This window comes from Notechis scutatus, chromosome Z (assembly GCF_049901735.1).
Source record: "Notechis scutatus isolate UNSWTSFEM ecotype Mainland chromosome Z, rNotScu1.2, whole genome shotgun sequence".
Taxonomy (NCBI): Eukaryota; Metazoa; Chordata; class Lepidosauria; order Squamata; family Elapidae; genus Notechis; species Notechis scutatus.
This window is the reverse complement of record NC_142025.1, coordinates 44866463-44883700: the sequence shown is the minus strand read 5'-3', so window position 1 is coordinate 44883700 and position 17238 is coordinate 44866463. Positions and strand designations below refer to the sequence as shown.

The following is a 17238-nucleotide window of genomic DNA, read 5'->3' as shown; positions in this document are numbered from 1 at the left end:
ATAAAAGACATGGACTAAAATCTTCAGTTTAATGTACATTCTTCCAAATATCTTCTTTTCAACTGTTCCTAGCATATCCATTATTGATCAATCAATTGGTTAGTTAACTTTATATACCACCCATCTCACACATTATTCACCCTAATATAATACATATATATATCTTGCACAGGATTTTTTTTCTTCTCTATTTTTTTTATTATTGGCCAACACTTGCAAATTTGAGTAATGCTTGGAAATTTCAAGTGATAACTAAGTTTTGGTATGTTCAAAAATGTGAAATCAGATACATCTGCTTTGAAATGTGAACTAATTAATTCTCTTTCAAATGGTAAATATCTTTTAATAAGTAAATGTTAGGTGATGTTATAACTGTTCTTGTTTGAGGTGAACGATCTAAAATGGGATCAGTAATCAGATAGGGGATAGGATATTATATTTTAGGAATTGCTACAGTTTGTTCTTATATTTGAGAAGCTCTGGTATTTTAGTAATGTGCTATTACACCTTGTCTATGTAGAATGCTTACTTTTCTCTCTCTGACCTAATTTTACTTCTTCCTATCTGGTTTCAGGTATGTGCTATCAGAAAAACTTTGATCTTTTAAGAAGAGACCACACTTTAGATATGGAGCAATTCTGTTATTGAATCCATCATCTCAATTCTTTAGGTCTAAATGTTAAGGCTATTAGTAGACATTATGTCAGTTTGGTGTGGGTGGTGATTTGACTTCCCTGCCAATCAGTTGATGGTGTCATTGGTCTCCTACATTGCTTCAGGTACCAGTTACTTCCTCTATCAGCAGTGACATTTTGTGTGCTACTTAGAAAGATTTAATAAAGGAGGAGCTCATTTTATGTACTGAACAGTTTTGATGCATGTCTAATAATGCAATTAAGATTGTCCTTATAAATGATATTTTTATAGAAAAAGTTTTCTCCTTATGGCTAGAGTCCAAGTTGTGCACCTGCACGCATTTCAGCCACACCCAGCTATAGCTATGCAAGCCAAGCCATGAAAAACCGGTATTTTCTATTTGTGAATCATATCTACACCCTGATATGCCAGAACATTTGCTTATAGATCTGTTTCAGTGCAGACACTATGTATATGCAGAATGAAGGCAATATTTGGGAAATTGTGATGTAAGCTTTGAGGTGGTTTCTGGAGATGTTGGAGAGACAAATAATATGGACTCGAATGTGGAAGCCTCTTCTAATTCTCTCCCAAAGGGACAACGGAAAAAAAGGAGTTTTTCATCTCTTTGCTGTTCCTGTGGCAAACACAAAATTAACCAGGTATTACAAGAGCATTTTCCTGCTTCACATCTATAGCTTTCCGGTGTCATCTGGGCTTATGCAAGAAAAAAAATATATTTCAATAAACCTGAAATGGGGAGTATTGTACTTGTTTGAAGCAGTATGTAGGATGTCTAGTAATTTATCACATATGTTTAAAAAGATGAGGTATTTGAATGAGCTTAGAAATTTAGTTTGAACTAACATGTTGATTTGATTATTCCAAAAATCCCTTTTTAAAAATAAGATAGATACCCACTTGTTTAGGGTGTTATAATCTAACTGCAAATATCCTGTGATTTCTAAAATAATGCCTAATTTTTAAGGTGGACTTTTATGGAAAGGGCAGAAAAACTTCTTCGAAGATGGCATATTACAAAGGAACGTCAGGAAGGAGTTTTACTTTATGACATAATGCATTCATTTTCCTATTTATTTGGTGGTTATTTTGTTTGTTGCTTGGATCTTTTCACCCCTCTTATTCAGATTCTTATTAGGAAAAGATACATTTAAATAAATGCTTGCATACTCAGGGAATGCAGTACAGATAGACCTTGATTTACGACTACAATTGGGATTGAATTTTCCATCACTAAGCATTGTGTTCATTAAGTCACATCCAATTTATAGCCATTTTGCTGTGATTGTTAAACAAATCACATAATCTTAATCCTGCAGATATGGCTTCCTCATTGACTTTGTCAGAAGACTCCTGAGATAGCCGGAAATAGTGATAATTTGACCACCCCAGACACTTCAACTGTTATAAATACATATCAGTTGCCAAAATTCTGCCATACCAGAATTTCGATCATGTAATTATGAGAATCTTGCATCAGCCATAGATAAGAGGATTAATTGTAAATCATTTTTTTCAGGGCCATCATAAATTTGAACAATCATTAAACAAATGGCTATAAATTGAGAGACATCTATAGGTATAGAGGTTATAGCGCAAGTTTTTTGAGAAGATATGTGAATTTGGCAAAGACTTTAATGAGTTCTTTGTTTCTATCCAAGTTTGAAGCTTAAGTTTCGGATACCTGCAATTTTCGGGAGTTGTAATCAGAGATGGCTATAGGGACTGCAAAAAACAACAACAACAACACCCTCTCAAGAAGCAATATAACTCCCAAGAATTTAAGATGCCCACTAAAGCATTAAAAGAAAAAAAATGAAAGTAAGAAATATTTTGTTCACAGGACTTGATTGCCTGATGGTTTAGATTCTCTCTTCAGGGGGAAATAAAACCTCTCCGGTTAGATTTTAAATATGTGAAACAATAAAGCAGGGAGTTTGAATTGTGCTGATTCCTTTTCTATTGTTTCAGTGTCCACCATTAAAAAATTCAAAAATCAGAGATAGGACTATTGTATCAATGGTCAAGAGTTATAAATTATAAAAGAGGTAATCTGGAATATTTGAAGGCATCAAGTTTCTTACCCCTGGCTAGAGGAACAGGAATTAAATTTAAGGGAGTTTGTCTTGAAATTAAGCTTTGCATGTTCAGTCTTCTCTTTGTCTATTTAAATATGCTTCACTGAAGTTATACAAGTTCTGACAAATAAGAATGAATAATGTATATAGCTGGCTTTACAAAAATATTTTACAAGATGTATTGCCTTTATTGGGTTAGATCTTTTTTATATCTGTTTAATAATCAGACTTCAGGATTTCAACTGGAACCCACATCTTTCAGGATCAAAGTTAATGTTAATGTGTGACTACCTCCACTCTCAATACACTCCAGTGAACAAACAATGAAAGAATTGATTGAATGGATAATTGCTAATCAGTTGAATCCAGTCATCCTCAACCTATTGTGTTCCAATTGTAGTGGGCAGTAATTTCCAGAATGCCTATATTGGAGGCCACAAAGGGAAAGGTCTGAAATAGTTTACCTTTCTATTATTAAAAGAGATGAAAAGGTAGTCTCTGGGAAACCTGGGACAAGAGTAATAATCCTATCCTATGTTTGCCCCTGCTTAGGATCCTATTAGTACAATGTACCAGAATTATGAATTTGCACATCAGATAATCTAATCTATGCAAATATTTTTCTGTTTCTTTTTCTAACTGAGGTAAATTCTGAAATCTGTTTAACATCGAGAGCAGGCTAAACAAATTTATTCTTAGTCATCTCATCCTTTAAGATAATTAAGAATTCCAGATTTTGTGGCTTGTAACTTATCCTATTATTCTCTTTTTTGGAGATCACATCTCTAGGAAACTTGAAGAACTTAAAAGAATTTTTACTGGCTCTAATGAAAATATTATCTTAGAGTGGCTTCATGAATCTAATCCAATAGATCAGCTTTCAGCTGCAATACAATTGCAGCACTTTAGCACCACAGTAAATTTTAGGAAGTGCTTCATAATCAGACAATTAAGATGAACATTTCTTCAAGCAGACAGAAGTACAACTACTAATGAAAGCAACAAACACGGAATTCCTTTTACAATTTAGCATAATGATAAAAAATTGCAGGGACAGCTCTTGTTTTTAACATCCCTTTTAACTAGATTAATAAGAAATGGGTTTGGGAGTAAATGAGACTTGCAGGGATGAATTACATTACAATAAATCTTTGTGATCTGGAGGAATCCTTTCAAGCATTATACTGTCCAATTTCCTGTTGGAGTTCAGGTATGCTAGTAAGAAATCCTAGAGTATGAACCCAGCCCAATGGAGTAGCAGCGTATTGGAGAAGACTTAGTGACCAGATTTATTAAATATTTGTGAATAGATTGGAGTGCTTTCTGTGCTTTTATGTCAGTAATGTAGTTCTATTAACCACGCCCTTGGCAATGAAGATGTATGCTATATAAATCCCTTTATGTGTTGTTGTTTTCCAGAGAATGAAAGTTGTGTCGCTCTTGGTTTTGACAACAGTAATATAATTTTGTCTGCTAGAAAAGGCTATGCTTAAGTGTATTAATAAAAGTCATTGTTCTAGATCAATGATGACTAACCTTTTTGTCATCGCATTCCAAAAGCCTGTGCATGCGCACCTATAATCCAATCCATGCATGACCCCCCCCATGCGCCCACCCCCATACATGTACACATGACCCTCCTGTGTGGGCCCCACCCCCATACATCCATGTGTGAACCCCCATGCACCCTGCCCCAGTGTATGCGCTCATGACCACCCCACATGTGCCCCACCCCCGTCGCCCATTTTTTGATTCCAGGTTGGTGCAGGAGTTCTTCAAGACCCAAAATGGGGCATGGGGAGGCCACGTGAGCCCCAGAAATGCAATCCGAGTGCCTCCCCATGCATGCACACCGCCCCCCATGCATATGCAGCAGAGACTCAAAGACCAGCAGGAGGCGCGTGCTCATGCGCGGTGGAGCTGGGCTGGGATGACAGCTGGCGGGCGACAGAGAGGGCTCTGCCTGCACCAACCTGGAAGCCAAAATGGGACATGGGGTGCTGTGTGAGGCCCCAAAATGCAGCGCAAGCGCCCCCACGTGCATGCACCCTGCCACCTATGCATACGTGCGCATGTCCCCTGCATGTGTCCCACCCCTCATGCATGTGCAGTAGAGACCCAAAGATCAGCTGGCCGATGGGAGACGCACATGCATGTGCAGTGGAGCTGGGCTGGAGCAACAGCTGTGGTGCCCACAGAGAGGGCTCTGCATGCCATAGGTTCACAATCACAGTTCTAGATTATATCTGTGAATAGCTGGCTATCTCTCCAAACTTATATTATTTATACAAGCTAGAGACAGACTGGTGAACCTTTGGGGCTTGATATGTCAATAAATCCCCCCTAAGCCAGCCCCCCCAGCGTCTTCTGTGCACTTCTTATCTTTAAGCAATGTTGTTTTCTGTTGATAGAGTTCTGTGACTTACCTGAAGCTTCTGTGGCTGCATGAGGACTTTGAAGCAGCTTCATAGAATGTTATTATGTGGCCTCCACAACCTCCAAACCTCCTGAAAGCATGTCCTGCTCTCGCAAAATTTTCAGAGAGCCTGAATGAACCCTCTTGCATGAATTTCAGAAGATTTAGAGGCCACGTGAGACCACTCTCCATTCTTATGTCGCCTCCACAGCCTTTGAAAATCTCATGAGAATGGGTTGTGGTTGGAGAATAGATGTTATTGGGTGTAGGTGAATCCTGGTATGCCACTCAAAACATTGTGGCATAACCCCTCTGAAATGCGTGTCATAGGTTCTCCATCACTGGGCTAGTTCATACAAATACTGTTCCATTAGATACAGTTTACGATTCAATGCATTATGGAAAGCAAGCCATTGTCTTAACTTACTTTGTGAACTAGGCATCACATTATTTGAGTTTAATCATTGTTTTTTTCTTAATTAAATTTTAAAGTTTAGTGTGTTGTAAAAATCCAGGATTAAAGAGACTTAATGGAATGGGCATAGTTTGTATTGTTCCTATCAAATTAATTGCTAAAAACTAACAGAAGAACCTTCTGTAATGGGGAGAGAACATTTTCTTCCAATTTTTATATGCTCTATTTGTCTTTCAGTCCCCACTTTCCTAAACTGATGAACACAAGAACTTACTCTCATCAGCAGGTACAAGTAATATTTGTAGGTCTATAGAAAGGGAAAAAAAGGAAAGAGGAAATCCTGCTTTTCCAAGCCACTGAAGCCTATATCTGGTTGCAATTTAATATTTCACTCTTACTGTAAAATATAACCTTTTCCTCCGAGAAATTAACAGCCTGAAGAATCCACACCTGCCAAGTTTCCATACAAACAACAGAAGTGTTTTAGGAATTCTTTGAGAAGTATTATACAAACAGAGACATATTTTGTAAGAACCTTTGAGCAAGTTAGATAAACTATTAGATGGTTAAAGGTCCATTGTTTGTCAGCTTTTCCATTTTACAGGGTGAAATGGCTATTGATACAATTTTAATAAGTTTCAAGAAGTTTGTTCAAATAAGTTTTGTCCTTGGTTTTTAGTTTTTAAAAGCAAATTATGCACTAAACAATCCCCATTGTAATGAACATCCAAAAAAATGACTTGAATGAGTAGTTTGACTCTATAGCACTTAGAAAAAGAGTAAGATCCAGGAAATTATTGACCAGTCAACATGACATATATACAAAGTCCTTCAGCAGATGATTAAACTGCATATTTCTGAGCACTTGAACAAGAATGCATAAAACAAAAGTCAGTTATGTTCCAAGTCATGTCAGACTAATCTTATCTCTTTTTTCAACAGAATTACTAGCTTAATAGACTGAGGGAATGCAGTGGATATAGTGAACCTTGACTTCAGCATAGCAACCACATCACAATTTCTTCACTTATGAAGAGGTAAAATATGAGTTAGGTGACATAAGTAGTGTTCAATGGATTTAGAACTGGCTGATTGATTGTACCCAAAGAAGATTCAAAATGGTTCTACATCAGCTTGGAGCTAGCATTGAGTAGAGGACTGCAGAATTTTCTTGAAGTTTGCCATTTCTATTAATGACCTGGAGGGCATTAAATGTCCATTTGATTAAAAAAAATAGGAAAAGTGGCTAATTCCTTAGGAGAAAAAGGAGGTTTCTAATGGGCTTACAGGGAAAAATAATAGAAAGATATGAGTAGTTCTGCATTTGGAGAGAGAGAGAGAGAGAGAGAAAGAAAATGAGCAGCATAAGTGTAACACGAGGGAGACTTAATTTGGCAGTAAGAGGTGAAAAGATATGTAGGCAAAGCTTTTTGGAAAACAGGATAAGTTCCTTACTTCAGAAGGCTATATGTGCCTCATTTGGTAGTTCCCCAAACTCTTGAAGATTGCGTTAACAACATTTGACCCCAAAATGATGATTTTCAATGGCATATGCCATTTCTTAAATTTTAAGATTAGCATTATTCTTTCTGTATATGTGTGCCTTTTGGGTCTGTCTCTTGGCAACTAGCAAGATACAGTTTTCTGGATAATATTTCTAGAAGTGTCTTGCTCTTGTTTTCTTCCTAGGGTTGAGAAGCTGGCTTTGTGCATAAATCATGACCAGAACTCAGGTTTGCCTGCTTTCTAATTCAACACCTTAGCCTCTAGACCAAATTGACTCCCATGATTGTTGTTTCCTTTGTTCATTGTTGTTTGTTTATTAATTCAATTCTTTAGTGTTTTAGAGTGAGCTCATTTGTCTTTTAGTGGCCCTGGAAGGAACAACAATTTGATCAAGGTTATCCAAGGAGCTTTAGAATGGAAATTGTATTTGATAATGGTTTAATACTTGAGAAACAATCTACCTCAACCTGTGATATTTGGCCTGCCTGGTTATTTCACAATTGTTAGAGTGGAAAAATTATGGAATTTTTGCCTTTAAAAGATGAGTTAATTTGTTCAATGTTTGATAATTTATATACAGGTAATCCTCAACTTACAACCACAATTGAGTTCAAAATTGGTAAGTGACAAATTTATTAAGTGAGTTTTCCCCATTTTACCACTTTTCTTGCCACATTTTTTAAACGAATCATTGCAGTTATTAAATTAGTAACCTGGTTGTTAAGTGAATCTGGTTTACCTATTTTCTTTGCTTCTCAGAAGTTTGCAAAAGGTGACCACGTGATCTAGGACACAGCAACTGTCATAAATGTGAGTCAGTTGCAAAGTATCAAAATGTAAATCACATGACCATGGAGATGCTGCAACGGTCATAAGTGTGAAAAATGTCTATAAGTCACTTTTTTTTAGTGCTGTTGTAACTGAACAATCACTAAGTAAACTGTTGTAAGTTGAGGACTACCTGTAATTGCTATTGTTTATATTTAGTTTCCTCCTAATTACATTGTATGGTTGTATTTCTTAGTTTAAATGCTTTGGGAAGCCACTCTGAATATAAACCATATTTAGAAAGTAACGTAAACATGACTGATATAAGTAGTATGTGTACCACATACTACTTTGACCACACTGTAATACTCCCTTTTGAGTAAAATTAATATCAATATTACATTTAATTATTTGCCTTTTGGCATTTCAATGTTTTATGCCACTACCAATGAAGGCAAGAAGTTGCAATATGAAATACGAGAATGAATTGGTACATTGGTTCAGTAAATTTTTTTTTAACATTTCTGCAATATAGACAATAGTATTTCAATATTCCTTGTTCATTTTAGTATCTGTTCCACTGTAGCTTGTCTTTCAGGAAGACTCCTAATAAGGTAATACGAGGGAATAAAGGGAGTTAAATTGCAGCATATCCAAAAGTGACCAAAGAGCCAAAACTTGCTTTTCTGGTTCTCTGAATGATTTTTTGTATAGGCTTTCATCATATAAACTCTGCTCCAATAAGCGTGTGTGTGTGTGTGATAATTAATAGAATAATATAATAATTAATAGAAATAAATTGATTCTGAGAAGAATTATGCAAAAAATGAAAGATTTCTACTACCAAAACCTTCCTTCCTTTCTTACTCCTTCCCTCTTTCCTTTTTTATGCCTAGAATGCAACTGAAATTAATGTGAAATTACAGGTTTGTATCCTGTAAAAATGCCTGATAATATTATGGCTCCAAATAGATCCATTCACGAGCCTTAAGCTTCACCTTCCAGTTAGAGCTTACTCAGAATGGCACATAGCACCCCCAGTTTTGTGCCAGGAAGGCAGTTTGGTGGTTCTTTAGTCCTGGTTGCTTTTTCCTTTAAATTTGCAATGACTGGTCTGCTGTTCATTTCTCCTCCTCCCATCATTCTGCACCATTAATTGGTAGTTGATTTCATCTACTTCCACTAAATAATGCTGAGGTGGCACCAGTGGTTTCGTGTGGTGTTCTCTGCATTGAAAACAAGCCAAAATCCCAACAACATTTTATGTATACAAACTGCAGAGGGTTGAGTTTTTGAAAATCTGTTAGGGTCAACAAACCTTTTGTTTTGTACTCAATGTCACATTCCTGGAGGGAAGATCTAAATGTCGAATGAACTGCTTACATTAAATAATCAATTCCCCTTTTTGCAGGCAAAGAATTTTTTTAAATGAAAGAGGTTTTAGAAAGATGGCTTGCTGATAATGTATGCTGAGCAGTGGATGGTTCTATAAAAGGGATAAGGAATAACAGAGGTGAACTGTTTCTGGAGCCTGAAGCAAAGAGATCTAGAGTTTGTATTTGTGACCAGTTTGCCCCAACTTTATTATGGACCAATTGCAGGTTTATATTTTATCTCTCACAACTAAATCTCCAAAGCCATACTAATTGTAGTGGGAGATCTAGATGCCAGAATTGGGCCAAATAATAATACTTTCGTATTTAAACATGCATACTCATTTGACCCAAATTTAGATAGATTTGTTGATTGCTGTTATTTCAAAAGGCCATTGTATAAAGTGTCTGCCTAATTTATTTAGCCAATAAATTCAATCTGCATATATTAAATGGCTTGATTTTAGGTAACAGGCCTACTAAGTTCATCTGTTTAAACCTCAGAGGCTTTAGCATGATAGATGACAACCTGGCATCCAAAACCAATAGCTTTGAGTTCAGTCTTTCTTTTTTTTCATCCTACAATTGATAATCATCTTCTAAGAACCCACCTTTTAATTTCTAGATGTGATCTAAGAATAACTAAACAGATTTGCCCTTGGGATATTGCTGGCACAAAATATAATCAAATTTAAATGGTTGTCAGGTCTAAATAATTTTATGCTGTCCTATTTAAATTCTCATCATTATTAAAACTATCAAATAGAGAACAGAAAATCTCATGATGTTATAAATGCTTTGATAAAATATCTCTTCCACTTAAAGGTTTATTGATTGCAGGATTAAAATGTATTATCCCACAAACAGCAAGTAAAGTGAGTAAATAATTGGTTTGATCCACTGTCAAGGGAACTCTAGACAGTGAGGAGAAATCTACAGAGTGAAGAGAAAGCCACATTTCCTATCATTTAAACAACATTACTAATCTCCCATGTGGTTATTTTGAAGTTAAAGAAATATACAATTTTGATACAATTTTAAAAATATCAAAAACATAAGGATTCGTGGTGAAAATTACTCTCCAAACATTAACTCCAAAATACTTTGGAGCATATTATCTAATAATCTTGGCTCAAATGAACTAGCTCTGGACATAAATTCTACTGACCTTTGCAGGTTTCTTTTTAAACTTTTGTTTTTGAGCAGACTCATTCTGATAATATATAATTTAATACTGTCAAGCTCTCCATTTTGGGATCCTGTAATTGAAGCTGATACCTGTCCTTGGTTCAACAATTCAAATTAGGGAAATTATACTTGTATTCCTGAATATAACTTTATTTCCATTGAATTCATCAAAAGGAAACTGACCTGGTGGTCATCTCTATGTGCAGCACTATTAACACAACAACTATTATGCCTTCAGAGCAGAATAAACCTATTATAGTTTTAATTTATGGAGGGGGAAACCCATTTCTAATGAACCTGCAAGTTTATTTTTTAATTTAGGGAAACTATAGCTAGATTTCTAAGTAATAAATTAACATCATATTTGGAAAAAGGATAGTAAATTGCAGAATTCCAAGCTGGCTTTAGGAAAGAGGCTTTTTTTTTTAACAGCCTTTGCTAAATATGGCAAGTAAAATTCTTTCAAATTAAATTGAGGCAAATCTAAAGTCCTGATCTTCAAGAGGAAATATAAGAGCCATAAATGACTGGTTTTAGGAAGTGCAATGCTTTAGCGATCTTGGCTTGAAGTCCACTGTTCTCTTTCCCGGTCAACCCACCAATGTTCTATTTTTGAGAAGCCAAAAGCTGCTTCATTTGAGCTTTTTTTCAAACTATAAACTCTACATTCCATTCATAATTAGAAATATCAATTCAGTGCTCAGATGACTTCACAATTATTATACATCTCTAAAGTGCAAAAGTGCCCCACTAAAAAAAGGCAGATGGTCATGTATATTTGCATATATTAACTGCCTTATCTGTACATATGTTAAATAGAAATAATTTTCCATAATTTCAAAAGAATTAGAATGTAGCTACCACAGTGATGACATGTCCTAGTAAGAAAGTTGAGAAATTTCTTACATGTCTTTATCTTTATGGGCATGGGCTTAGCAACTTGGAGGTGAGTTGGGTTAGCTGACAACATAGTGCTTGAAAAGAGTTTTTTCCCCAAACTGTGTTAGGCTAAAACTACTCAGTTGTATTCAGGGGTAGGCTTCAAAATTTTTAGCAAAGGGTTCTCAGCCCAGTTGCTGGGTGGGCGTAGCCATGGTGGGCGTGTCCTAGTCGGCCTCCTGCACCATGGGGGGTTTGCCCGCCTTGGACTCCAGAGACTTTCCTCAAGGGCGAAAATGGCCTCCCCGGGCTCTGAGGGTCTCTGAAAGCTGGAAATGGGCCCATTTCTGGCCTTCCTGAACTTCCAGGAGGCCCTGCTTTGCCCTTTCCGAGCCTCCGTGCATGTCCTGCATTTACCTGCATCCAAAATAGGCCACGTGGGGACTCCTGGGAGGGGAGGGGCAGGGGCAGTGATGAGTGGGATTTGGGGCTTCTCCGAACTGCACAGAATCTTAGCTAGGGGCTCTCCCGAACCCCTGCGGACCCCCAGCAGTGTACCACTGGTTGTATTCCTACTTATGGAACACACAGCCTTTGCAAATGAGTCCTTTGTTCTTGGCATCTAGGATCATGTTTTTTTTTCTTTCCCAAGTTAGTCTTTATCCCCTTGAAAAAGATTAAATGTCTTAATGTTATTTGTTATTTAGAATATATGGCTATAAATAAAATGATAAACTTACTTTTTTTCTGTTCAGTCATGTCTGATTCTTCAAGACTGCCTGGACAAGTCCCTGCAATTTTGTTGGCAAGTTTTTTCAAAAATGGTTTTTCATCATCCTTAAAGTGACTCAGCTGGCTTTGTGCCTAAGGTGGGACTAGAACTCATTGGCCTCCTGATTTCTAGCTTGATGCCTTAACCACTACATCAAATTGACTTTTGGTTTACTTATTTTACTTAGCATAATACAAATGAAAATGTGCCCACATTGGGAGTGTGCTATTTTACATTAATAGAATGTAACATTTTTATTCAATCTGTTATTGGAAAGTTTGGTAATTTTTATAATTTTTGAAGTGTACTGTAATTTTATTATGAAGGATAATCTATTAGAACAGTTTTATTATGAAGGATCACCAGCCATGTTGCTTGGGCTGCAGGATGATGCAAGTCCATTAATGATTTATTGGTTAGTCAACCAAGTTGGGTTCTGATGACCTGTCAGATAAGTATGCTAAAAAAGGAAGGGAAAGAAAACTGCCACAAACTCTGCAAACAGAAAAAACCAAGTCCTGGGTCACGAACTGCCTAATTTACAGTGCAACAATAGTTTGAAAACAAGTTGTACAAGGAAACAGAATACTTCAGATAGGGGGAGGGCATATATAACTTGATATAGGACATAAAATATGACAAGATCTTTGCCAGAAAGATTTTAGATTTCTCCTTTTCCTTAGTAATTATTTTTGCTCAATAATTTTACATTCTGGGACTAACTCATATGCTGTTTATGAACAAGCAGTTTTTTGCAGTCACTGTCAATCAGTTGCTACTGGAAGTAGTTTCTGGTTACCTTGCTCAGGGCTGATGGACAAATTATTCTTTTGTGCCTTAATCATTTTAGAGGGAAAATTTCACAATTCATAACAAATAGTGAATAATTTGCACACAGTGGGAACCCTATATGCTTATAATTAAGAACTGAGCTCTTTTAAATGGTGTGGGAAATACTCTGTAAAAGTAGCACTGGATTGATTCTGAAATGAAATATAGATTCTCTTCATTGTTTCAGCCTCATGGAATTTTTCTATACAGCAGCAATGAAGTGTAACCACAGAGTAAACAAAGGGCCCAACTTGTGGTATCTCTTGCTTTTAAAAAGTCTGGTAGAGGATGATAGTTACTACTTTGTTTAAGTTCCTACACTGAATTTTCTTCTGCTTTCCACGTATAGAACTGGTGAGCCAAAGAGAAGAATAATCTGTTAACTTACCTTTGCAGGTAGATTCAGTGTGGAATCTAACTGAAATATATAATCATCTGTGTATATTTCAGACTGGATGCCTATTGCATCACCAAATAGAGGGCGAGGAAGACAACAATTTGCATTAAATTTGTATATATTCCTTTAATTAGGAAGGTAATACATCTCATCATAGCAAGAAATACGGTTAGTGTACAAGATGAAGATACTTTCTGCTCTCCTTTTAAAAAATGTATTTAAAATGAACTTGCCCTAGTTGGATTCCATGGGTTTTTGAACACCCCCTCCCCCAGTCCCTGCTCACTTAGTAGGTCCCTGCTCACTTTTTACATGTGTTTTGTTTGACCTGTGAAATGGTAATAAGATAGGATGCAAGAAAGATAATCACCATCTTCCAGTATGTCTTTCAATAAACTTTCTGGGCTCGGTTTCTTTACAAAAATTAATATGATAAGCAATCCCGACCAAAATTTGTATGCAAATAGAGCTGTCTGCTTTGAAAAAGAACAAAGTGATGCTAGGTTTCTAGTTCTTCAAGAAAGGCCAGGTCAAGAAACCGATACCCTAGTAATGCCCTCTTATTATAGTAGGAGAGTTTCTTAAACTTAGTAACTTTAAGTCAACTAAACTTCAGATCCTAGTATTCTTCAGCTAGCATGCTAGCTGGGGAATTCTTGGAGTTGAAGTCCACATGTTTTAAAATTATCAAGTTTGAGAAATGCTGTTGTAGGGTACATTGATTGGATCTTGTCTGCTAAAACTTGGGGTTGTCCCTTTTAAGGACAAGTTCAAGGGAGAGCTGTTTTTCTTTTTCACACATCTTATTTTCCTGCAGCTGAGCAACTATTTCATCTCTCACATTTCTCATCTGTGGCAGAGAATATCCTTTTGGAAGGAAGTGAAAAATAATATCCATCTGAATTAGTGTTTAAAATTGGCTATGTATCCTGGTAACTAATAGACATGTTATGATTGTATTGAAAAATTATTGGTTCACTTAACAACTCCTGCAAAAATGGTCTTAGACTTGTTTTGGTCATGTGATTTTCAACTGCCAGAAGTTACAACAGTGATAGGTGAATTCCATTATGGTCATAACTTGAAGACTATCTGTAAAAACCATTAGCTAAATAACTTGTGATAATAAGCAATATGTTTATATTTATATGCCCTTTGTCTGTCCTAATTGTATTTTTTTGTTTCTGTAATGGTATGTGAGTATGATCTTGAGAGGCAGGAGGAAGAGCTGAAGATCAGACATCCATTATGCAAAAGGTATCGTAGTCCATAGAAGCAGAGTGGGTATTTCAGAAGGGAACCTTCTTAGTTTTCTTGGGGAACAAAAGGACAGGAAGGAAAAAATAATTTTACACTTGCAAAGTTCTGTTAATGTATTCCTATAACCAGAAGCAGTGTTCAGCAAGTTCTGATTAGTTCTGGAAAACCGATAGCTGAAATTTAGAGTAGATCGGAGAAGCGGCAAATACCACCTCTGACTGGCCTCGCCCCCATCTATTCTCTGCCTCCCGAGTCCCAGCTGGGTCTTCTTTTGTTGCCCTGCACAGGAGAACGGAGCTGGAAAGCAGGTTAGTAAGGTGGGGAAGGGAATGATATTTTGCAGTAACCTTCCTCAAGGAGTGGGGAGGAAATGGAGATTTTCAGTATTCTTCCACTGCGATGCCCACCAAGCTACACCACATCCACCAAGCCACACTCACAGAACCAATAGTAAATTTTTTTGAATCCCGCCACTGCCTATAACAAGATGCAACTAGAATTCATTGTTGTTCTTTTTGTTTAGAAGGGATAGCAGTTTTTGACCAAAGTAAAGTATTACATATCAGGACAATAAAAAGATTGAGATGCATTATAGCACAGCAATAAAAGTAATTTGTATTACTTTAGAGTTTTAGCCAATAAAAGATATTGAAACTAAATTCATTAAGACATTCAAGTAATGTTTTAAAAATTGGGATCCTGTTTTAAAGATCTCTATAATAATTGCACCATCCCAGGACATGGGTCAATGATTCAATAACCTTTGAACCACATAGATGAATATATTCTGCATAAGCTTTAAATTTGCCTTAAAGGACTTTTTGTGGTAGAATATTAAACTGCAGCAATGAAAAGTCTTGTTGATATTTACAGATCATTAAATCTTCTAATTATCTTGCTGGTTTGAAGGAATATGTATAATTTTCTAATACTGTCCTCAAAAGTAATTTACTTCCCTCCATTGCAGCATTACATTGTGAATATCTTTTTTAAAAAAATAATTAACATAGCCTAATCCTGTCCCAGAGTCTATAATGCCCTGAGGAAAATCCATAATATTGCAAGTTTTCTTTAATTTTCTGCCTCTAGGTAGCATGAAAATTGTTCAGTAGCATTCAAGAAAGTTTTGTACATACAGAAGTTTTATAGTTTACTTACTATAATGGGATTCTTAAAATAAAAAATACCCTTCTCTAAAGAGATTAGGCTAGTGGACAACTTGATCTATTCCATCACCTAAGAAAATGACATGATATTTTCTTTTCATGAAGCAAGAGGTAAATTGATAAAGGTAATTTGGAACTGAACATTCTAGCTGTGCCCATTTTAAGTTACCATTATTAGCTTTGTGTTATCTTGGCATGTTTACCATTATTAATTCCATTAATAATGAAAGTGTATTTTCAGAACAACAGTCACTAGGTTTATTTAAAGTTGTCCCATTTCAATTTTTGTTGCATTTCATAAGCACAGTGCTACACATACAAGTTCTCTCCCTCTCCCTCCCTCCCTCCCTCCCTCCCTCCCTCTGTGGGTGGGTGGGTGGGTTGTTGTGTTGGATTTAGTAGGATTTAGGTCTCCATGGTATCAATAGCTGGTTGACCTTGTCTGAACAGGGAAGTTGGCAGAGTTAGTTCTATTTAGTACTTGGATGGGAGACAGTCAGGAAATCCCAGGACTATAAACTAGATACAGAAATGAAAAGAATCTCAAAACAATGCAACATTATGTCTTTCCATATTTTAGCCAAAATCCCGACTTGGGTACATCTCTGAAGTCACTAAGAGTTAAAGTTTGACTTGAGGAAAAGCTTATTTGTATCCAAACAAGAAAATCATTTTAGCTGTGCACTAAAAATATTCTGAGGGCAAATAGCAGGGTAATAGTCATATATCTATTATGAAGGGCATCACTGGCTTCTTCTTAAGATGCAATAAATTAGGAACTTTCACATGCTGCTTATGACCATATATTTAAACTAACAGGATCACTTTATGTACTCTTGATATTCTAAACATTATAAAGCTTAAGTACTTAAGCTTAAGTACATTCTCTGTCCTTTTTTGTTTGTTTGTTTGTTTTAGTCAAAGGCCTGGAATTACTTGCTGCCTGTAATTTTCTTGCCGATAACCACAATCACATATTAACATCTCTCTGGTGGTCTCTTGTACATTGGGGCGGCCACTTAGAAGTTGTTTAAGCTCTTTCTGGGTAGCTGTGAAGATATCACAGCTTAACAGAAAAATGTGTGCTTTACTGCAAAAGGTCATAGGTTCAATCCCTACTTTTATCAGATAAGGCTGTCTGAAACTCTGAAGTCTGATGTAGCTTCAGCTGCTCAAATAACAATGAGTGATATAGGTTGGATGTAGGCTGGAACAGATGATTTGCACAATGCCACTTCAGTTGTCCAAAGCCAAATGTTTGCTTGTGACGTAATCAAATCTAATAGGCCCGTGTTGTACATCGCCCCCATGAATAGCTGATTGTGCATGAGCATCAAATGTTGTACTTCATGGGTCAATCAATCTCTAGAGTGAGTTAATTTTCATGCTTCTCTTAAGTGAACAGCAAAGGTAAATTATTTCTTCCCCAAACCCCAAAAACTTTAACCTTAGACTGTCTACTATTGACCTCACCCCTTTCCTAAGAGGTCTGTAGGGGGCGTGCATAAGCGCACCAACATGCCTACCGTCCC

The 17238-nt window shown here is 36.4% G+C and overlaps 1 protein-coding gene across 16 annotated transcripts in view; it reads left to right on the top strand.

Moving 5' to 3' along the window:
• The window catches only part of KIAA1217 (KIAA1217 ortholog), a 234508-nt gene that overhangs the window by 45856 nt on the left and 171414 nt on the right, over positions 1–17238 (top strand). The window contains exons 1-2 of one of the 16 annotated variants that reach the window (XM_087947726.1): positions 1066–1298; positions 6509–6603. The exons of 14 other annotated variants lie outside the window; for them this stretch is intronic. Coding sequence is in view for 1 of the 2 variants with exons in the window: in XM_026675688.2 (XP_026531473.1) it covers positions 1191–1298 (108 nt within the window). In the remaining variant the exon portion in view is untranslated. Of the gene's footprint in view, positions 1–1059; positions 1299–6508; positions 6604–17238 lie in introns of those variants that run through there. One more of the 16 variants, XM_026675688.2, reaches the window with a different exon arrangement.